Here is a 23,825-nt window from a genome sequence, read left to right as displayed (position 1 = left end):
TACAAATTGCCAACTAATGTGCACATCAATAACAACGTGCCCTTCAGACAAGTTTTTCAGCATGGACATGTTAAATCAGTTAATATTTTTATTGTACGATAGGACAGTATCTTTGTAATTAACAGCCATTAAATAGCATCATTGTCAGGGTCAAAACAAAGTGTTAGCAGAGTTGTTTACTTACCAGGACATCATGAACCAGGGCTTGGTATGTCCACGTATGATGTAATGGAGTTGCTAAATCTATATTTCTGTCCACAAGGACTAATAATGGTCTTTGGAAACTATAGAAGCAAAAGGAACAAAATATCACGGTAAGCAAATTGGATTTTTCAATATATTGAAATAATAGACTATTCACTTGTCAACATTCTTCCAAAGCTCCATGCCATGCTATCATGTTATTGAGAATTTCTAGTACTCTGGAGGTCCACACGTCGTGTAAACGCTCTGTTTAATCATTAACCAAATACAGTTCCGTCGCTCACCCGCGCATGCCCCAGTTCAAATCCCAACCCCAAATCCTTTGTTCTCCTGGCACACGACGGCCCGCCCCCCCTGACTGCGTGATTGGTCGGCCCAGATCACCCCCGGACCACGCGAGAGTTTGAGCCCCACAAATGAAGGTTCGATACCAACGTGGCTCAGCCCGCAACATGACCTCTCCCCCCAGAACCGGAGTAATGGAGGCGGTTTGGCTGACGAATGAGGCGGCCTGATCGCATATACGCGTCTCCTGTGTTCAGGGTCGCAGCTGGCAGAGTTGAGGGCGGATGCGGTTGTGACGGTGAACGCCCTCTGCGGCGGGGTTGTGCCATCTGCATTGGTTGGTAAATGTTCAAGTGTGCCAGCTTAAGACAGTCCATGGAGACAGTCTCATGCCTGCCGCTCATGTTGATGACAAAAGTTGTGGAGCCGTCTTGCAGTACCTGGAAGGGTCCCTCATAAGGCCTTTGCAGTGGCTTACGGTGGGAATCGCGGCGAAGGTAGACCCACTGGCAGTCCTGGAGGGTGGGTGGGACGTACGAGGTGGTGAGTCCGTGGCGGGACGTTGGGATTGTAGAGAGCGTGTCTACCGTCTCACAGAGGCACTTCAGCATGGTCGTGGCCGGATCCTGATGTCCACATGCCGCCGGGATGAAGTCCCTTGGGACCGTAAGCGGGGCACCGCACACCAGCTCGGCCGAGGAAATTGCCAGATCCTCCTTCGGGGCAGTGCGTATCCCCAGCAGTACCCACAGCAACTCGTCCATCCAGTCCAGGCCCGTGAGCCGTGCCTTTAGGGATGCCTTCAGATGCCGGTGAAAATGCTCCGTAGGTTATTTGCTTGTGGGTGGTAAGCTGTAAAGTGGTTCAGCTGAGCGCCAAGCATCCAGGCCATTGCTGACCACAGCTCGGAGGTGAACTGCGCACCTCTGGCGGAGATGTCCACTGGCACACCAAAGCGGGCGATCCAGTGGGCAGTGAGGGCACGTGCACATGTCGCAGTGGAGGTATCTGAGAGCGGGATGGCTTCCGGCCATCTCGTGAATCGGTCCACGATGGTGAGAAGGTGGGTGACACCTCTGGATGGACGCACCAGTCCAACGATGTCGACGTGGATGTGGTCGAAATGCTGGTGTGGCAGGGCGAAATTCTGCAGCAGTGCCTTGGTGTCACTGAATCTTTGAGGTTTGACAGGGGATGCACCCCCTGGCCCAGTTGCTGACTTGTTTGCGCAACCCGTGCCACATGAACATGGCTGCCACCAGTGCCCTCGAGGAAGTAGCGGAAATGCCGGATGGCCAGGTAGAGCGCGAGGAGCTCCCGGTCAAAAGCGCTGTATTTCTCTCGGCGGAGTCTCAGGTGACGATGGAAAAAGACAAGGGGCTGCCAGTTTCCATTTATCAGTTGTTCCAGCACTCCGCCCACGGCTGTGCCAGATGCGTCAACCATGAGAGCTGTTGGCGCATTGGCCCGCAGATGTACCAACATCGTCGTCTTTGCCAGAGCCTCTTTGGCGTTGAACGTGGACGTGGCTGCGCTGTCCCAAACGAGCTTCTTCGGCTTGATGGCCAGGGCCTTGAACAGAAGTTGCATGATCCTGGTGGTTGCAGGCATGAAACGGTCATAGAAATTGTCGGAAGAAGGGTCTCGGCCCGAAACGTCACCCATTCCTTCTCTCCGGAGATGCTGCCTGACCCGCTGAGTTGCTACAGTATTTTGTGTCTACCTTAGAAATAGACCATGCTGACAAACGCTTGGTGTCCCCTCACCGTAGAGGGTTTAGGACACCTGCGAATGGCCTCAACCTTGGTCTGGAGCGGGACCGCACCCTGCTGGTTGATGTGGTGGCCGAGGAAGCTGATGGAAGGGAGGCCAAACTGACACTTGGCAAAGTTGATGGCCAGGCCATGCTCATTGAGCTGCTGGCAGAGCAGCCGGATGCGTGCGCGGTGTTCTTTGCGAGAGCGGCTGGTGACGAGGATGTCGTCGAGGTAGATAAACACAAAGTACAGCCCGCGGCCCACCGTGTCCTTGAAGCATTGGTAAACATGGGTGGCATTCTTTAAGCCGAAAGGCATCCGTAGGAGCTCAAAGAACCTTATCAGAGTGATGAGAGCCGTCTTGGGGACATCGTCCTGGTGGACCAGAATCTGATGGTAGCCACGTACCAGGTCAATTTTGGAAAAAATCTTGGCGCCATTCAGATTGGCCGTGAAGTCCTGGATGTGAGGGACAGGGTACCGGTCGGCCTTTGTGATGTCGTTGAGATGGTGATAGTCCCCACAGGGTCTCCAGCCCCCAGACTCTTTAGGGACCATGTGAAGCGGGGATGCCCACGGGCTGTCTGAGCGGCGCACTATGCCCCTTTTCCTCCATCTTGCGGAACTCATCTTTGGCCAGTTATGATGTCGGGGAAATCGGCCAAGATCCTGGCGTGCTCGATGTCGGAGATCACCGAGCCAAGATGTGGCGCAGTCAATTCGGCGTGGCACAAGGCGATCGACTCAAAAGTCTCAGAATTGACGACACGTTGTCCCTTCACGTCTACCTGCAGGGAGTGCGCCTGGAGGAAATCGGCGCCCAGCAGCGGCTGGGAGTCGTCGGCGATAGTAAAGGGCCACTTGAAGTGACAGGAGTTGAAGTTGAGCGGGATCGTCCTGATGTTGCTGCCGTTGGCGGCGGCCAGAGAAGGCCCCCTCTTTCTGGAATGAGTGTCGGCCCCTGATGGAGGCAAAACACTGACCTCTGCTCCATGAGAAAACGCCGCCCCGAATGAAGATCCCAGGTGTAGAGGAGGCAATGCTTCTGGCCGGCCACAGTTGCCACTCCTGGGGGCCGGCCGAGGCATTTCCTGGATGTGTGCAGAGTGGTCTGCATCGGCAGGCCTCGGAACCCCACCTTTGATGGTAGTAGCACCACTCACCCCTGCAGGTGTCGCTCGTGGCTGGCTTCACTGCCGCACCTTTGGTGGAGGCTGGGCCCGGCCGCTTGACCTGCCGAGGCACCGCTGCCTCCCGGCTGATGGTTGCGTCACCCTGCAGTTTCGCCTGCCACAGCACAGCTGCACGGGCTGCCACCCGTCGTGGGTCAGTGAAATCGTCATCCGCAAGGAGCAGGTAAATGGCCTCAGGCATCTGCTCAAGGAAAACCTGTTTGCCTAGGCCATCCATGTGCAGGAGTTTGGCTGCCCTGTCGCAGCAGCTGAGAGCGAAAGTGCGTATGAGGAGCGTTTTGTGGCTCTCGTACTTGCCGTCGGCTGGTGGCTGGCGAAGGTAATCGATTATGCGATACCATTAATTCTATTTACTTCCATTTCTCCTTATTGCCCTGTACGAATGCAATTTATTTTCTCTCGTACACGGCCATTGACATTTTGTCATTAGCCTGCAATAAAGGGACAACCGGCAGCAGTCAATTAACCTCCAACTAACCTCCCAACATGTAGTTATAACTGGAATACTTGCAGGAAAATCACATGGACAGCAGAATAAGTAAGCTCCATGTAGACAGTACGTAATAAACAGGAACTGCAGATACTGGTGTATATCAAAGATAGATACAAAATGCTGGAGTAATTTAGCAGGTCAGGCAGCATCACTGTAGAAAACGAACAGGTAACGTTTCGAGTCAGGACCCTTCTTCAGCCCCCAGCTCTCAGTCAGGCTCCAGCTTCAAACAACTCCCCTGGTTCGTGACCCCACAGATGAGCACAGGCCATTATCTCCCAGACTGTCTCTGATTTTATCACTTCCGGCAGTCTGCCCTTCACAGCTTCCAACCTTATTGTTCCCCAGCCCCGGGCAGCCCGCTTTTACTCAGTGGATCAGGCAGCATCGTGATCATCACTCAGATGTTCCCTGACCCGCCGAGTTACACCAGCATTATGTGTCCACCTTCTAAATAGACAGTACCCGAGGTTAGGGCTCAAATCCCTGGAGCAGCGGGATAACAGCACTAACTACTGCGAAACCGTGCTGGCAATACCTACCATGCTCAAGTACAAAAAGTAAAAACAAATGCTTTTACACAGTTTTTTTTAAACAGTGCTAAATTGCAGAAAAGCACATTGTTATAACCCTGGATTTTTTTTCTTGGGCATAGTTAATTTATCACCTTGTACCTGAATTGTCCTCCACCAAGACTATCCCCCGTGAAGAGACTATTTCTGGCATCTCGCAGATTTTCTCGCAGCTTCTTATCCAATTTCTAGGAAAAGCAATTAGGATTACTTGGAATTGTAAAAATATCTCTTTAACTATAGAGCGGAAAATGAGGAAATCATTACAAAAGTATTACTCATATACTACTGGTAAGAGTAAAGGTAGCACTGACTAGGGTAGTTTGTTCACGCTCAAAATAAAGTTGCAAAGTTCAAATTAGACAGTAGTTCATGCGTGTCATATTGTTATACATTTAACAAGTATTTGGATTTCAACAACTATCAAAAGTCTGGAAAAACTCAAGTTTGCAAGAACATTTACTTCATGCAACACAAAATTTTACAACCTTCAGTCGCACACTATAAATGCATCACCAATTTTTCACTGTTTCAGTATTATGTCTGAACAAATAGTGAGCATACCTAACACACAAATCACTCTGGTTGAAGGAGGCATAACTACTCAAGGCCAATTAGAAAAGGAGAATAATCCCATATTACACAGAATAACTTAAAAAAAAACCCTCATCACAACAGGACTATATTTCAGAAGTAATTCAACGATATAAATAAAGCACGTTACTAATTTTTTTTTTAGGATCTGCCTAAAACAGTTATTTTTGGAAGTGTAGTCATTATTGTAAAGTTGGAATACAACGATTGTCTTTCTTTTTGTAATTGATGTGATGATTAGAGATGTTTTCCCCCCTTCAGCAAAGCAAATCAGTATTGATGCAGGTGTTAGAAAAGGTATCCTTTCTATACGTACATCATAAGTGCCAAATGTCTGCATGAAGCTTGGGTCAAGAACATGTTACCCATTCTTTCTTTATACAGTGGGTGCCGCACTTCCAGTTTAGTTTCTGCTCAGTATTTAACATCATTAGATGGCCACGTGAGAGGGTCTACCTGGAGCAATTTGACATAGGGGCGGCACAGTGGTAGAGTTGCTGCCTCACGGCGCCAAAGACCCAGGTTCGACAATGACTACGGGTGCTGTCTGTATGGAGTTTGTATGTTCTCCCTGTGACTGCGTGGGTTTCCTCCGGGGCACTCCGGTTTCCTCCGGGGCACTCCGGTTTCCTCCCACATTCCAAAGATGTGCAGGTTTGTAGGTTAATTGGCTTCTGTAAATTATCCCTAGTGTGTAGGATAGATCTAGTGTATGGGGTGATTGTTGGTTGGTGTGGATTCGGTGGCCCAAAATGGCCTGTTTCCACACTGTACCTCTAAATTAAACTAATGACTAGTTGGTCAAAAAGTATATTTATTAGTTGCAGCCGACAAGGTGCGCCAAAATGCAAGCTGGTTAAGAATACAGGTTTGCAGGAGGAGTCTGAAGAAGGATCTCGACCCGAAACATCACCTGTTATGCTGCCTGACCCGCTGAGTTACTCCAGCATTTTGTGAAACATCAGGTTTGAATCTATTGACATATTTCTGACTTGCTCAGGCCTTCCATTGTGGAATTCTTTCAGTCAACCACTTGGTAGCAATTCCGCCTCAATAAAGTCTATCCTTTTCACAAGATGTTTTTGTCACTGGTTTTAACTTTTCCTCCTTCAGCTCTCTGCTAAGGTCCAATTCTGTCCTGCATTACGCCTCGGTATTTTTAACTGTTGTTATTACGCTAGGAGCTTTCTATAATATCATTACTTTTGATACAGCGCAGAAGCAGGCCCTTCGGCCCACCGAGTTCGCGCCGACCAGCAATTACCCACACAATAGCACTTACCCACACACTAGGGACAATTTACAATTTTACTGAATCCAATTAACCTATGTGATATTGTCATGTGAAATTCAACAACTGCGTGAGAAGGCAAGTAAGACTTTAGTTTGACAGCTTACTTTAAATTCATTTCATTTCATAAATTAAATTCATTTACTTTACTGATTGGAATAAAACATTCTAACAGCAGCAATTAGAAACACAGATTTATCAGGTATACATTATGCATCGTGTTTAGTTTTTTAAAAAGAACCTTATTATTTGTTATGTAAACAGAAACAATGGAAAATTTATTACCACTGCTACCATATCAGCTGCATTTCCTCGTGCGCACCGTATAATTGGAACAGCACCTAATTTGAGACACACAAATTAATCTCTGAGCATTTCAGAGCAGCAAAACCTCTTTGCATCTTTTAACTGGGATCCTTGTTTGATTCCACACCCCGCTGTGCTCATCAGCGATTCAAGGTCTACCCAAATTTTATTTAATTTCAAAAATATACTTCAGTCATAATACAGTAAATAATTACGTCTTTCTCCACATTCGGCATGCCGTCAGCTCAATGCATTATCTTAGATCGTGTCAAAGCTACTCATGTTTCCTCAATCAATGCATCTGTGAAATGTTTGTGATACTGTTAGAGAGGGAACAGTGCCTCAGTTCTATTGGCAGCAGGACACTAAACTGTGGTCCTTCCTTTCAGAGCATCTGGAGAGGCTGCAGCGTGCTTCAGAGCATGGCTCGGCAGGTAATCCTGCACGTGGACTATGCCAGTTGGAAGTGTTCGCTTCCAGACTTCTTACTTCAGGGAAAAAAACAACATCGACTAATGTTGCCGACATTGTCGAGGACACAGTGGCGCAGCAGTAGAGATGCTGTCTTACAACGCCAGAGATCCACGTTTGATCTTAACTCCGGGTGCTGTCTGCATGGAGATTGTATGTTCTCCCTGTGACTGTGTGGGTTTTCTCCGGATTCCTCCCACACACCAATGACGTACAGGTTTGTAAGTTAAATGGTTTCGGTAAAATTGTAAAATGTTCCTAGTGTGTAGGATAGTGCTAGTGTATGGGGCACTTGATAGTTGTGGACATGGTGGGCCAAAGGGCCTGTGTCCGCGCTCTATCTCTAAAGTCGAATTGGCTTCTGTAAATTGTCTCTAGTGTGTAGGATAGAAATAAGGTATGGCTGATTGCTGGTCGGCGCGGTCTTGGTGGGTCGAAGGGCCTGTTTCCACATTGTATCTCCAAACTAAACTAAAGTTTGAGTGGACCAAAGTGTATCTTTCAGCAAATTGATGATTTTCCAGCACCAGTTGATGTTTATCTCAGTATGTATCCCTGGGAACAGCCCATAGTTCACAGCTGTTCATGGTGAACATTGACAAGGACCATTTATCCTCTTCCAGATGTTCTTGGTGAATACAGTGGATCAGGAGGCAGACGCTCATCTCAGCCACATTGGAACCATCTTGAAGCTAGGCTGGTAGGAATGAGAGTCTGGTTTTGCGGGAAAGTACTGATGGAGGGCTCTTGCCAATGGCAGACAAACAAGGCCCAGGTGGTTGTTTGGGAGTTCTGGCAAGTAGGCATTCTGCCAAATGACTTTGAGAGTCTCCTCAGGAACCTGTACCAAAGGAACCAATGTCTCCTCTGCCTGCGGTTCTTCCAGCACATTCCAAGCTTTAGTGCTGACTGATGGGCCTTTGGTCAAAGTGTTTCCCAGCAGAAACCTCTGCATGAAGGATAGGCAGCAAGACCATGTGAATAGAACAAAGCATGGCAAAAGCCATGTACATCCTTCATTACACTGGGGACAGGTACAAGCTCAGCATAGTAATGCTCAGTGTTTCTGTACTCTATGCGCAGCTTGATGTCGCCACACGCAAAGGTGGTCATCACAATGATGGCTACGTTGGGCACATTTCTTTCCCTTTCTTTGAAAACATGCATCAATGCCAATTATTGCATAGAGCATAGAACAGTAGAGCACATGAACAAGCCCTTCTTTACACGGTATCTTTACTTGGCCTCTTTCCCACAATACCGTCCATGCAATTCGAAAGCCATTAGGTGACTATCCTTCTTCATCACACCCACCCACAGGAAGAATACATCAATGGACAACACAACATATTTGAGAAATTTATAAGAGAGGATTTTCTTTAAAATTGATTAATTCATCTTCTACCTTAAAAATGCTTGCAATAACAAATAATAGGCAGTTGTCACGCTGTACTCACCCATTGTAACAAAAAAACAGAAAAGGCTATCCACCAGAGTATCCATAATTATTTCCATTTCAGTATCAGCAATATCAGGACGATTTATTGCTGAAATAAGATTGAAAGAAACAGGAAATTGTATGTCATATCAGACATGAATAAAAAGATCACAACACACTTTGCTAAAGTATAATATAAATAATATTACTGAACTATCATTGAAAATAGACCTAAATCTTAGCAAAACAACCCACTTCTGATACACACATCAATGACCAAAATAAGGGATTGAAGACAGTACCATGATATGAGTTGGATTGCATAACATGAATATGTCATTTTCCAAATACTGAAAAATAAGCCACAGGAAATTGTATATCATCACAGACGCGAATCAAAAGACCGCAATACACTTTACCGTAGCTTAAATTTGAAATGTAATCACTTTTACATCGTTGAAAGTGTTGTGGAGAATATGTACACACCCTCTTCTCCCCTCTCCCATCAGACACGAGGTACAGAGGTGTTTTGCGGTCTTTTGATTTGCATCTGTGATGATATACCTCCAGATTCAGGGACAGTTTCTTCCCAGCTGTTATCAGGCAACTGAACCATCCTATCACCAACTAGAGAGCAGTCCTGACCTACTATTGACCTCATTGCAGACCCTCGGACTATCTTTTATTGGACACCACTGGACTTTATTCCCTTATACTGTATTTGTACACTATGTACGGCTTGATTGCTGACTGGAAAAAACTTTTCACTGTACCTCGGTACACATGACAATAATAAACTAAACTAAGGTAGATACCAGAATAATAAATGTTTCAGTAATGTCGACAAAATTATAAACATTGACCATGACAAAAGATGGACACAAAGTGCTGTTGTAACTCAGCAGGTCAGGCAGCATCTCTGGAGAAAAGGAATGGGTGATGTTTTAGGTTGGGACTCTGTATTACTGCCCCTGGATCTACATTTACCCAAGAAGTGATTAGCAGCTTCAGATTAAAACTGCACCCAAAAGACATCAGCTACAATTATACAAATACCCTCAGCACTGCCCTGGAGTTCCCACCTGCATTGCTGTGCTCAGGTTCTTATAGCATAATTGATACACAAGAGTTGAGCTTATTTAAAGTTTTATAAAATGGAATGAATTTATATACGTCAGTTAGAAAAGAGCAAGCAGGACAGAAAAGTTAATAAGTAGGGCTTGATAGTTCAATTCTTATTTTTAGTTCAGTTCAGGATTTTATTTACTGCAAGTACAAAATCAATTTCAAAATTATTGAAATGTATTTTCTTAGATTTTCAAAGAATCAGAAATCTTTTTGATCCACTTGGGTCTGGAATATTGTAACATTATTTTTCAGCATTCAACGATTGAGCATTCTATTTGCAAAAATATTTCCTGTTTTCCTTTGAAAAATATATTTTGGTATCTGTCAATGCACTTTTGCTAATCAAATTTAATATACAAATGCTTCAAGAAGGGTCTCGACCCAAAATGTCACCCATTCCTTCTCTCCCGAGATGCTGCCTGACCTGCTGAGTTACTCCAACATTTTGTGAATAAATGCTTCATCAACAGTCAAGGCTTGGACATATTTTCATGCTGAAAGATATATATTTTTTTCAAAAGTGAATTATACTTTAAAAGTTTAATTTAAATGTATTATTATTTTGAATTATCATTGAAAACAGATTTGAATATGAACAAAAAAAAACAATTTCTGATGCACATATCAATCCAGAAATAAGGGACTGGAGGCAGTACCATGATATGAGATTAGCTCCTTGTTCTGATTACACAATACGAACATGTCATCTTCCAAAGTGATAAAGTTTAAATACTGATCAAATAACTGCAAAAATAAACAAAGCAGAAAAGAATTACAACATCACATAATGATTAATTCATTAATTTATTCATTCATAAAATCCATAAATGAATACTAAAGATTTAAAAGTTAAATAATACTCTAAAATATTGCTAATATTTTTTTGGTTATGAAAGTAAATAACAAATACTAGCATTTAGCCAAAGTAATAGAATATTGTTAACTATGAAAGTCCAGGTGTCAAATCGACTTGGTGTGAACATGAAACATGTGAAGCAAATTCAATTGTTAACAGAAATTCAGCAGCATCAAATAGTTTTCATAATCCTCATCATGCATCCATTTAATCTTAAAAAATGTATTAGAATTGAGTTTGGTAATTTTAAACTGATAATACTGTGCACATTGACAGTAAGCTATATCCATGCATGCTGTGCATGTGCAGCAAAGAAAGTTATCATTTTGAGTGACAACTACTTTTAACATTTCAGGGCAATAGACGATGTTCAGTTTAGTTTAGAGAAACAGAGTTCACGCTGAGCATCAATCAACCGTTCACAATAATTATACATTAGCCTACTTTCCCATCCACTCCCTACACACTAGGGGCAATTTACAGAGGCCAATTAACCTACAAACCTGCACATCTAAGGGATGTGGGAGGAAACTGGAACACCTAGAGGAAACCCTTGTGATCACAAGGAGAATGTGCAAACTCTGTAAAGACAGCATCCGAGGTCAAGATCGAACCCGGATCTCTGGTGCTATGAGGAAGCAGCTCTACCAGCTGCACCACTGTGCAGTCCCTTAAGGATAAACATAAGATTTAGTTTAGTTCACCGATACAGCGTGGAAATAGGCCCTTCAGCCCACCAAGTCCACGCCGACCAACGATCTCCCGTACTCTAATTCTAGCCTACACACTAGGGATAATTTACAGAAGCAAATTAATCTACAAATCTGCATGTCTTTGGGATCTGGGAGCAAACCAGAGCACCCAGAGAAAACCCATAAAGAGAAAGAACAAATTAGATACAAACAACCTCCTTAGTCAGGGTCGAGCTCGGGTGTCTGGCGGTGCAAGACAGCAAATCTACCGCTGCACCACGGTTTAGCTGTATAGCAAATGAAGAGCTTACTTTGTAGGACAATTTTAAAAGCAAAAGTGACAGGAAAAGTAAACAATGCATTTAGACAAAGTTACTTCTTAACATCCAGCGCAAAGAAAAGATCAGAACAAAGTATGAATTTCTGAGCGAATAAGATAAACTGACCTTGGCAACTTGGGCTACTGCATTTGTACTGAGAGCTGCACTGGCAATGTCTTCAAGTTTACTTCTTGAAATAGCTGAGATGAAGTTTAAGTAATAGGACTCATAAAGCTGGTTCCGAAGATCCTACGAAACAATTAAGTACATGATTAACATTCTGTTAAGAAAATTAAATGGAAATTTTAAAATATTTAAATAACAAGGTAAAATTCTTAACATGCCTTTCTACATCAGATGCATAAAAGTTGCTTTAATCAATATATTGTGTATTACCTGGCATACTCTGTCAACATTTTCTTCGGTTGGCATTACAAAATAAATTGCTGGAACATCTGGAATAGGATCTCTGTCACTGTGCAATAGCCTGAAAAATTTAACTCCAATTTAAAATAAACACAACTGTGTCATGCTAAACTTATGACACGGAAAGGCATAATCTTTCAAAAATAAACAACAAAACTAATAATTGAATCATACACATTAGAGAAGTAACTTTTCAGAGTAAAATTTATGGCTTGTGTTCTTTAAGGATTATATACATAATGCTAAATGAAATGCCTAAAAACTATGATTATGTGGTTGTTTAAGAGTGACTATGATAAATAGCCACTGAGAGCACATATACTGCAGTGACAAAGATTCAATTACATGAGAGATAGGGGCAGCAGAGTGGCACAGCGGTAGAGTTGCTGCCTTCCAGTGTCAGAGATCTGGGTTCGATCCTGACTACGGGAGCTGTTTGTATGGAGTTTACACGTTTTCCCTGTGGCTGTGTGGGTTTTCTTCAGGTGCTCCGGTTTCCTCCCACATCCCAAAGATGTGCGGGTTTGTAGATTAATTGGCTTCTATAAATTGTCCCTAGTGTCCGGGATAGAACTAGTGTGTGGGGATCGTTGGTCGGCGCGGACAGGGTGGGCCAATGGATCTGTCTCAAACTAAACTAAACTGTGTATCAAATTTTAACACTTGCTTGCATTTGGTTCACAAACCAGAAAATGAATACAACTCTGCAATTAACATACATCAAATTAAAAAGGAATGTAAAGCATGTCGTCTAATTTTAGCATTATAGTCCAGTGCTTAAGGAAAAGTGAGTCTGGATGATGTAAACAGAGTTTTGATATTCTTAATTTCCATAAACATTTTTTGGTACCAGCAAAACTGATGAAGTTATTTTTTAGATCACCGAGGCATGCATTACAATCTATTGGCTAAACAAATTGACCATACATGGACACTGCTAGTTAATTTTAAATATTTGAGCAGAAAGACTTCCTTAAAATATGTCAAACATCATTATGGTCTATTTTACAATACAGACGCCCAAGATTAAATTTCTCTTACAGGTGCAAAGTGATGCCCATGTCTCTCAACTCTTTCACAGATAGCAACGGTGAAATGATGTCCTGACCAAATCGGTCATAAATCAGAATCTGCAGTAGAAACAATAAGAATTATGGCTAAAAGAATACCTCTACTACTTTCTATTAATACTTATATGAACACAAATTATGGCAGAGGTTGCGAATTTGAAAACAAAATGCACAAAAACAGATAAAGCATCATCCGTGAAAACATAAACAGTTAAGGTATTAGACCAAAGGGCGGCACTGTGGCACAGCAGTAGAGCTGCTGCCTTACAGTGCCAGAGACCCGGGTTCGATCCTGACTACGGATACCATCTGTATGATGTTTGTACGTTCTCCCCGTGACCGGCATGGGTTTTCCCCAGGTGCTCCGGTTTCCTCCCACACATCCAAAGATGTTTAGGTTTGTAGGCTATTTGGCTTTGGTAAAATTGTAAATTGTCCCCAGTGTGTGTAGGATTGTGTTAGTGTGTGGGGATCGCTGGTCGGCGGGGAGTCAGTGTGCCGAAGGGCCTGTTTCCACGCTGTACCTCTAAACTAAACTAAACAAAGAAGTGGTAAAAGATAAAATGTTTTATGATGTAAAGAAAGGTGGAAAGAAAAGATCTGAAACAGTAGGAAATCTGAAATGGCAAGATGGACAATAATACAAAGCAAAAGGGAATGATTTGGTCAAGTAAACATTCAATGACAGCAGCAGAATTATCTCAATTACAGAAGGTTAGAGTCCAGAAGGTTGTAGTGCACTTGGTTGAAGAATAAGGCACTGTTCTGGAGATTATATTGCACAATTTTAAATATCAGATGACCAGGGGTTCAGGTCCATGCTTGTGCATAAGTACGTCTAGATCTATCACCATAATGGTTTCCATCCCATCTTTGCTTTGGTCTTCAGCTCCCATCTCTGCTTTCTATGCATGCTAAGACTTGCTTGATCTGTAACGTTTTCTAGTCCTAACAACTAAAAGATAGGAGTTTCACCATCAACATAGGCAGTTATTCCTCTGCTCCAGCTAGCCTCTCCTGCGGAGTTCCACAAGGCTCCATCCTAGGCCCCATTCTCTTCTCTCTATACATGCTCCCCCTTGGCCAAATCATTCAAAGGCACGGCATTTCTTTCCACTGCTATGCCGATGACACTCAGCTTTACCTCCCCCTGAAACCCAACAACCAGTCAAATTTAAACAGCCTCTCACACTGCCTTGAGGACATAAAATGTTGGATGGCACAGAACTTCCTCCAATTAAATGAGAGCAAGTCTGAGGTCATCCTATTCGGCCCCCCCGACTCCATCAAATTGATAACAGGCAGTCTTGGAAGCCTATCCTGCCTAGTCAAACCGCATGTCAAAAACCTCGGCATGATATTTGACTCTGCATTAAAATTTGATAAGCAAGTCAACGCTGTGGTAAAAGCCAGCTTCTTCCAACTTCGAACCATAGCTAAAATCAAACCTTTCCTCAAATTCGACGACACAGAAAAAATCATTCACGCTTTCATTTCCTCCCGCCTAGACTACTGCAACTCCCTATACACTGGGATCAGCCAATCTTCCCTGTCCCGCCTGCAACTGGTCCAAAACGCCGCAGCGAGACTCCTGACGGGTACCCGTAAAAGGGACCACATCACCCCGATTCTGGCCTCTCTCCACTGGCTCCCTGTACGGTACAGAATCAACTTCAAGCTCCTCCTATTCACGTATAAAGCCCTAAATGGACACTCCCCCCCCTACATCAAAAATCTTCTAACCCCCCTCTCTAACTCCAGGTCCCTCAGATCGGCCGACTTGGGGCTATTCACTATCCCGCGGTCTAGGCTTAAACTCAGGGGTGACCGCGCTTTTGCGGTTGCAGCTCCTAGACTGTGGAACAGCATCCCTCTCCCGATCAGAACTGCCCCCTCCATCGACTCCTTTAAGTCCAGGCTCAAAACATATTTCTACTCCCTAGCGTTTGAGGCTCATTGAGGAGGCGCTGTGAACTGTTTGCGTGCTACTGTATGTTTTCATTTTTTTTTTTCTATTGGAACCTAATCAAATGTACAGCACTTTGGTCAACGTGGGTTGTTTTTAAATGTGCTATACAAATAAAATTGACTTGACTTGACTAACAACGATCACCAGTCCAAAACATTAACTCAGTTCTTCTACCAGATGCTCTTTGCCTGCTGAGTAGGCCCTGAACTTCCAGCTTGTATTCATTAACACTAATCCCAAGTGTTAGAAGCTTGAATATAGGTAGATAGACACAAAGTGCTGGAGTAACTCAACGGGTCAGGCAGCACCTCTGGAGAAAAAGGATGGGAGATGTTTCGGGTTGGGACAGTTTCTGCCCCATTGTCAACAAATACATATAAATACCCCCAAATATTTATCTTTCTCATCACCAAAGCAAATTATGTATTGATGCATTGTGATAGTTTAAACAGTTAATAAGAGTGTTACAAGTGCAAACAACTTTAATTAAATAGGCTAGTGTGTGCAACGTTTTTCATCACAGCTGCTTAGTTTGAATCTTTTGTTTTTCTAATAATGACATGAATGTAGTTTGAAAATGCAATAGTTTAAAAACTTAGCTTGAGAGCTTTAATGTTGAGGATATTTTATATTTGATTACATTTACCAGCAATCTAGATACACAAAGATTCCCTCACCTTCCATACTGGTTCTGTGGTGCTGTTTTTAACAGGAATGATATTGAAGTTTAACATTCGTTTCAGAGCAGCTGTAACATAAAAGAAAAATATTCACTGAAACTTGAAAGCTATCATTGAAACCCAAACTATTTCAATTAAATACATTTCTACAGTATTAACCATCACATTTTGCAATGTAATGTTTAAAAAAAACAGCAGGAAGAAATTCCATAATGTTCTTGGAAAGTTTATCATAAGAGCATGTGTAGGAAAAGACTACAGATGCTGGTTTATACCGTAGACAGACACAGAGTGCAGGCAGCATCTCTGGCGAAAAGGAATAGGTGACATTTTGGGTCGGAACATCAGTTCTTCAGACTGAAAGTAGATGGGACCGGGGAGGGGAACCTGAAGTAGGAAAAGGCCAGAACAAATCGGGGCTGGCAACTTCTATGAAAACAGCATGATACTATAGGGTTGCTGGGATTTGTGAACTCATGTACCCAGTAAAGATTCAATAAAATAACTGAAAGCGGGCAAGAAATTAACTTAGTGATAAATTACTTTTAAATATAGGAGTACAAAAAGATGCATATATAAACAAACATTTATTCCAGGAATACCTCAATCCTCTGCCTTTATTGTGCAATTGTATAATCTCAAATGAGAAAACTGCCAAGCAACGTTTGATTTAGGACATAAGAAATTCTAGATCTTATCAGCAAGGCTCTTTCCTGACCAGTGCTTACTTTTATCATTACTGTATACCTTGAGCTATTTCTAAACCTACCTTTTTTCCTTCAATGTATTTAACTTTAATGAACTGTTTAACAACAGATTGGACCCATTCCTTTTAATATGAAAATTCTAATGTCATTTTCTGAGTGGAAGTCCACAAAAAGGTTGCGAACCTAACTGGGAACCTTCAGGTTTAAATGAATGAACGAATGAATGAAACATAGAAACAGAAAATAGGTGCTGGAGTAAGCCATTCGGCCCTTCGAGCCTGCACCGCCATTCAATATGATCATGGCTGATCATCCAACTCAGTATCCCGTACCTGCCTTCTCTCTATACCCCCTGATCCCTTTAGTCACAAGGACCACATCTAACTCCCTCTTAAATATAGCCAATGAACTGGCCTCAACTACCTTCTGTGGCAGAGAATTCCACAGATTCACGACTCTCTGTGTGAAAAAAAAACTTTCTCACCTCGGTCCTAAAAGACTTCCACCTTATCCTTAAACCGTGACCCCTTGTTCTGGAATTCCCCAACATCGGGAACAATCTTCCCGCATCCAGCCTGTCTAACCCCTTAAGAATTTTGTAAGTTTCTATAAGATCCCCCCTCAATCTTCTAAATTCCAGCGAGTACAAGCCGAGTCTATCCAGTCTTTCTTCATATGAAAGTCCTGCCATCCCAGGAATCAATCTGGTGAACCTTCTCTGTACTCCCTCTATGGCAAGAATGTCTTTCCTCAGATTAGGAGACCAAAACTGTAAGCAATACTTCAGGTGTGGTCTCACCAATACCCTGTACAACTGCAGCAGAACCTCCCTGCTCCTATACTCAAATCCTTTTGCTATGAATGCTAACATACCATTCGCTTTCTTCACTGCCTGCTGCACCTGCATGCCTACTTTCAATGACTGGTGTACCACGACACCCAGGACTCGTTGCATCTCCCCTTTTCCTAATCGGCGACCATTCAGATAATAGTCTGCTTTCCTGTTCTTGCCACCAAAGTGGATAACCTCACATTTATCCACATTATACTGCATCTGCCATGCATTTGCCCACTCACCTAACCTATCCAAGTCACGTTGCAGCCTCCTAGCATCCTCCTCACAGCTAACACTGCCCCCCCAGCTTCGTGTCATCCGCAAACTTGGAGATGTTGCATTCAATTCCCTCATCCAAATCATTAATATATATTGTAAATAGCTGGGGTCCCAGCACTGAGCCTTGCGGTACCCCACTAGTCACTGCCTGCCATTCTGAAAAGGACCCGTTTATTCCTACTCTTTGCTTCCTGTCTGCCAGCCAGTTCTCTATCCACATCAATACTGAACCCACAATACCGTGTGCTTTCACTTTGCATACTAATCTCTTATGTGGGACCTTGTCGAAAGCCTTCTGGAAGTCCAGATATAACACATCCACTGGTTCTCCCTTATCCACTCTACTAGTTACATCCTCGAAAAATTCTATAAGATTCGTCAGACATGATTTACCTTTCATAAATCCATGCTGACTGTCCAATGATTTCACCACTTTCCAAATGTGCTGCTATCCCATCTTTAATAACTGACTCTAGCATTTTCCTCACTACCGATGTTAGACTAACTGGTCTGTAATTCCCCGTTTTCTCTCTCCCTCCCTTTTTGAAAAGTGGGGTTACATTAGCTACCCTCCAATCCTCAGGAACTACTCCAGAATGATTGAATGAATGAATAGGTTTATTGGCCAAGTATGTGCATATACAAGGAATGTGCCTTGGTGCTCCGCTCACAAATAACAACACAAACATACAGTTGACAATTAAGAGTAAAGCATAAACACATCAAAACAATAAGGGTACAACATTACGGTCTAAACATGTGGGTGAAAATAAACCAGAGCAAAAAAGAAACTACAGACTTTGGTTATTGAGTAGAACTACAACTCGTGGGGAAAAAAGCTGTTTTTATGTCTGGCTGTGGCTGCTTTGACAGTCCGGAGTCGCCTTCCAAAGGGAAGTGCCTCAAAGATTTTGTGGCCAGGGTGAGAGGGGTCAGAGATGATCTTGCCCACTCGCTTCCTGGCCCTTGTCGTGTACAGTTCGTCAATGGGGCGAAGGTAACAACCTTCTCAGCTGATTGAACGATCCGTTGCAGCCTCCGGATGTCGTGCTTTGTGGCTGAGCCAAATTGACCATGATGGAGAAGGTGAGGCCGGACTCAATGATAGCAGTATAGAATTGGACCATCATTGCCTGTGGCAGATTGTGTTTCCTCAGTTGCCGCAGCAAGTACATCCTCTGTTGGGCCTTTTTGACTGTGGAGTCGATGGTGGCCCCACATTTAAGGTCCCTGGAGATGATGGTTCCAAGGAACTTAAATGACTCCAGAGATGTGACTGTGGTGTTGTTGATGGTGAGTGGGGGAGGGGAGGGGGAGCTCTTCGAAAGTCTACAATTAGTTCCACTGTCTTAAGAGCATTGAGCTCCAGGTTGATGTGATGGCACCAGGTGTAGAGAGAGTGTCATCTGCTGTGTGTCTCGTTAACTCCGCCAGACGAGAAGAGGATATGTAGCTGACTGTCATGACATTAAAGCTGTCTACCTCATCAGCATGCTGAGCTGTGGAACTCCTGGGAGTTCTGACAGAGTGTCTGCCAGGTGCATATGCTTTCCACATTTGTAAATAAGGGTGATGATGTACTTTTGAAATCTTAACATCATCCTTTGAAGTCGTGCCGGTCGGTGCCACATGTATGAGCTTTTTTAGTATAGTGACATGGGGCTGGTGGTCCGTTTCTATGGTCACTGACTTGCATAGATGTGATCGTTGAATTTGGGACACGCATAAACCACCACCAACAGCTCTTTTTCAATTTGAGCATATCTGGTTTCGGTGTCAGTTAGCGTCTGTGAGGCATATGCTACGGGCTTTCCTTCCTGCAAACATGCCACACCCAGTCTGTACTGAGAAGCATCACAGGAGAGTGTCACCGGCTTGCTGACGTCATAGTACAACCGAACAGGTGTGCAAGATATATGCCGCTTTAGTGCCTGAAAAGCATTTTGCTGCTGCTCATGCCAAGTCCAAGCAGTGTCTTTGTGTGTGAGTTGTCGCAGTGGAGCCGTCAGCTGACTATAGTTTGGAATGAATTTTCCAAGGTAATTGACCATCCCCAGAAATCTTTGCAGAGCGGGGACATCTGCTGGCACTGGCATTTCGCTGATTGCTGTTGTCTTGGAAGGATCCGCTTTAAGGCCTTCACTTGTGAAAACGTGTCCGACATAGCCGACCTGGTTCAGCCGGAACCTGAATTTGAGAGGATTGAGCCTCAAGTTCATCTCTCTGGCACAGTTGAGCACTTTTCTCAAATTAGCGTTGTGTTAGACAATAGGTGCAGGAGTAGGCCATTCGGCACTTCGAACCAGCACCGCCATTCAATGTGATCATGGCTGATCATTCTCAATCAGTACCCCGTTCCTGCCTTCTCCCCATACCCCCTGACTCCACTATCCTTAAGAGCTCTATCCAGCTCTCTCTTGAATGCATTCAGAGAATTGGCCTCCACTGCCTTCTGAGGCAGAGAATTCCAGATTCACAACTCTCTGACTGAAAAGGTTTTTCCTCATCTCCGTTCTAAATGGTCTACCCCTTATTGTTAAACTGTGGCCCCTTGTTCTGGACTCCCCCGTGTTCTTCTATGTTCTTGCCTCCAATGAGTATGCCATCGACTATGATCGCATCAGGGATATCCAGCGAAAATCTGCTCCATGGAGCATTGGAACACCTCACTGGCAGAGGTGAGTCTGAATGGCATCCTCAAAAACCTGTAGCAACCAAAAGAAGTGCTAAAGGTGGTTAGCATTGAAGATGTGTGGTCAAGTGGAATCTGCCAAAAGGAGTTCTTGGCATCCAAAACAGAAGATAATGTTGCACTTGACGTGTGAGCAGCCACTTCTTCCACCGTACACATAGGGTAGTGTGGCCTTTTCAAAGCCGTGTTCAGGCCTCTTGTATTGATGCATATTCTGATTTCCTGTTTGTTCTTCTTGTTGGTGGCAACCATGGATGACACCCAATTAGTTGGCTCAGGCACCGGAGTGATGACGCCCAACACCTGCATTCTGTCTAGCTCTGCTTTGATTCTGTCCTCCATAGCCACAGGAATGCAATGTGCAGGACGAACAACGGTCCTCACATCCGGGTCGTGTCATGGAATAGGTTACAGGCAGGTTTCCAAGCTCTTCAGTCAAAAGATCGCTGTACTCTGTTTGAATTCGACGTGACATCTGATCATCTTCGGTGGGGCGCAACTGGTGAATATCCTTACTGAATTAGACATGCCCCATTTGCCTGCATGCACGTAGCCCTAGCAGTGGCAGAGCATCCTCCTGGACAATGCAGAATGGCAATATGTATGGTTGTCCCTCTAGGTGGCACTGCAACTTAACCATACCGACAGGTTTGATTTTACTGCCCCCATATGCAACAAGGTTTGTGGCTTTAGTGCATTATCTTATTTGTCCTTCATCCTGTAGTTGGTCAAATGTATCTTTCTACAGCACATTATACTTGGCACCTGTGTCTACTTTCATTTCAACTGGAATGTCATTAACTCGCAGTGACCAAGGCTTCATCATTCTTTTCTATCTGTGCCTCAGTTGAATCAGTACGCCTTTCCATCAACAGAGACAGTATCACCAGTACTGCTGTCGGCTTAGTCAGATTCTAGCTGGTAAACGGTCCTCCTAGGCCTCTGCCCGTTGTAGGTTTGTTGTGTGGACTTGCAGCACCTTTCCAAATGATACCATTTTTTACAGGCACGGCCCTGTTGACCAAAAGCTGGACATTTGTCTCTTGCAGCTGCATGATTACCTCCACAGTTGTTGCAGTCGGCAATACGCCTTCTCCCAGCTTGTTTTGATTGGTTTTTCACTCTTATCTCAGGCTGTTGCCTTCTCATGAACCCAGCCTGGACTGCATCAATGTTTGTGACACAATGCTGTGGAGAAGCCAGCATTTTGTTGTGCTCTTCAGTCATCTCATGAATTTGACTGATGGAGACTGCCTTAACTAGTGTCAAATTACTATCACGCAGTAGCACTTTTCTCAAATCGTCATTATAGATACCAGACTAGCCTGTCTCTAATAAGCTCATCACAGAGATCAACATTGCAGATTTTTGTATTGATCCTTAAATCAGTGACATATCATTCAATTGTCTCACCAGCCTTTTGATTCCGTGTGTTGAACTTGTGTCTCTCCATAGTAACATTGGTCTGAGGGCTGCATATCTCCTGAAATTTCTTCTTGAGGCATTCAGGATCCTCTTTGGATTCCACGGGAGTGAGGATGCTTCCTCCTTCGGCGGGGTCTCTCACCTCCCCCGCATACACAAAAGACCGTGCACGTTCAATGGCCTCTGGTCCCGCCAGATTGAGGAGAATGTATGCTTTAGTGTCAGTGTGCCTCCGCTATAAAAATGTCGTACTCTTGTTCGAAATTTCGCCATTTTTTGCCGATATTGCCGCTGAAGACAAGTGGGTTCGGCCTCTGGAATGCATCTGGCATGTTAAATGAAAAGCTGCTGGCTGCAACGTATAGCAGGTTTAGTTAGTTGTCCTCGCTTGAAAAAACAAATCCCGGTCGAAGAAAAACAGTTTGTGAAAGTTCCGGAATGAAACTTCTGACATCATGTATGAAGTTGCAAGAATAACAAGAAGTTATTTACTTCAAGCTAAGTTTAATGAGCACGAGGATGCAAGGTTACAGTCAAAGCTGCAGCTCCCGAACAAGATGACTGCCCCGGATAACAATAATGCGCAAGATAACTTCATGCAGGAATGGCATCTGCCAAACCCCGACATGGACTATGAATACAGTGACTGATCTACAGTTTACAAACAAGCAAATGGGCAGCAGTGATGCAACGGTAGAGTTACTGCCTTACAGCGCCAGATACCCAAATCCTGTTTCCACGCTATAACTTTAAACTAAACTAAAAGCATCTGCACTTCCTTGTCTCTCCAATCTAGTTTATTGCAGGAACATTATTAAATACAGGGGCGGCTCAATATTAGCATATGCAACAGGTGTACAAAGCATATTCTACACAGGAACTACGTCAAACTGTTGAAACAAGGTCCTGCAGATGTCAGATCAAGAATGTTTTATTGTCATATGTCCTCCCAAACAGAATAAAATTCTCACTTGCAGTATCACAACAGAATATGTAAATATTGTGTAGGAAAGAACTGCAGATGCTGGTTTAAATCGAAGATAGACACAAAATGCTGGAGTAACTCAGCGGGTCAGGCAGCATCTCGGGATACGTGATGTTTCAGGTTATGATCATTCTTCAGAATACGTGAAACTGTTTTGTTTTTCCCGCTGTCACATAAACACCGACGTTCAAGGGGAAGCCGCACCACGTCCTGGAGAATGATTGCCTCCACAGACAAGTCGCTGCAACCGGTAGAGCCATTTAAAGACGCGGTTACCAGCGCCCGGGAGTCGGGGCCACCGACAACTCCGCTTGGCGAAGACGGGAGCCGGGCCGGGCCTGGCCTAGGAGCCGCAGACACAAACACAGCAAACCCCGCGCCGTGTCATCCCCGTCCCCTTCAGCCTGACTCGCTGCGCCACCTGTCAGCGCGGCCGAGGAGGGTGCAACCGGCGCGTTTGCCGACGCCGTTGAGCGGCTACTCACCGATCTGCTTCTCCCGCACGGACGCCGCCATCTTGTCTCCAGCTCCCCGTCTGACGCAGCCCAGGATGACGTGGCAGCCGCCGGCACCAACTCCGCGCACTGCCGTAATGATCCTAATAGCCGCACCGCTGCCCACCATCACCAAATACACAAAAAGCTGGAGTAACTTTACGAGACAGGCAACATCTCTTGAGCGCAGGAATGGGTGACGCTTCGGATCGAGACCCTTCTTTATCCAAATTTTCTACTTTCATGTCAAATATCGGCAGCATTTTGCTTCTTCACTAAGCGAGATTGGCTAATTTGCCTAGATGATTCTGACGACTTGATTGCTTCTCATAGGAGAAAGGAATTATTAGATAAAACACAGTGCTGCGTCTGCTGAGGTTGCCAGCACAGCTGTCTTCTATCCTATTTAAACATTGAGGGGAGTGCTGATAGTATATTAAATTATGAGAGGCATAAACAGAGTAGACAGTCTAAACCTTTTCAGCCAGCATGGGGAAAAAAAATCAAATAGTGATGCAGCGGTAGAGTTGCTGCCTTCCAGTGCCAAAGACCAAATGCAACCAAGGTAATTTGTACTTTGGTAGTGTCCAGACTCTGGATTGATGGTTGTTGAGAAGAAGCTTCCTGAACCTGGGCACCTCCCATTCCCCCCCACCAATCAGT

At 44.2% G+C, this 23,825-nt stretch overlaps 1 protein-coding gene across 1 annotated transcript in view; it reads right to left on the bottom strand.

The window, feature by feature from the left end:
- scfd1 (sec1 family domain containing 1) overlaps positions 1–23,272 on the bottom strand; it is a 110,577-nt gene extending 87,305 nt beyond the window's left edge. Inside the window, exons 1-10 of the mRNA XM_078407139.1 lie at positions 23,154–23,272; positions 15,743–15,813; positions 13,068–13,156; positions 11,997–12,087; positions 11,727–11,849; positions 10,389–10,476; positions 8,624–8,713; positions 6,675–6,730; positions 4,607–4,692; positions 185–284 (exon numbers count right to left, since the gene is read on the bottom strand). Coding sequence (XP_078263265.1) covers positions 185–284; positions 4,607–4,692; positions 6,675–6,730; positions 8,624–8,713; positions 10,389–10,476; positions 11,727–11,849; positions 11,997–12,087; positions 13,068–13,156; positions 15,743–15,813; positions 23,154–23,184 — 825 coding nt within the window. The 5' untranslated portion in view covers positions 23,185–23,272. The remainder of the gene's footprint in view (positions 1–184; positions 285–4,606; positions 4,693–6,674; positions 6,731–8,623; positions 8,714–10,388; positions 10,477–11,726; positions 11,850–11,996; positions 12,088–13,067; positions 13,157–15,742; positions 15,814–23,153) is intronic.
- Positions 23,273–23,825: the final 553 nt, after the last annotated feature.

The sequence above is a fragment of the Rhinoraja longicauda genome, chromosome 10, assembly GCF_053455715.1.
Source record: "Rhinoraja longicauda isolate Sanriku21f chromosome 10, sRhiLon1.1, whole genome shotgun sequence".
In the NCBI taxonomy this organism is placed as follows: domain Eukaryota; kingdom Metazoa; phylum Chordata; class Chondrichthyes; order Rajiformes; family Arhynchobatidae; genus Rhinoraja; species Rhinoraja longicauda.
The sequence above is the reverse complement of the archived record's forward strand: the minus strand, read 5'-3'. Positions and strand labels throughout refer to the sequence as shown.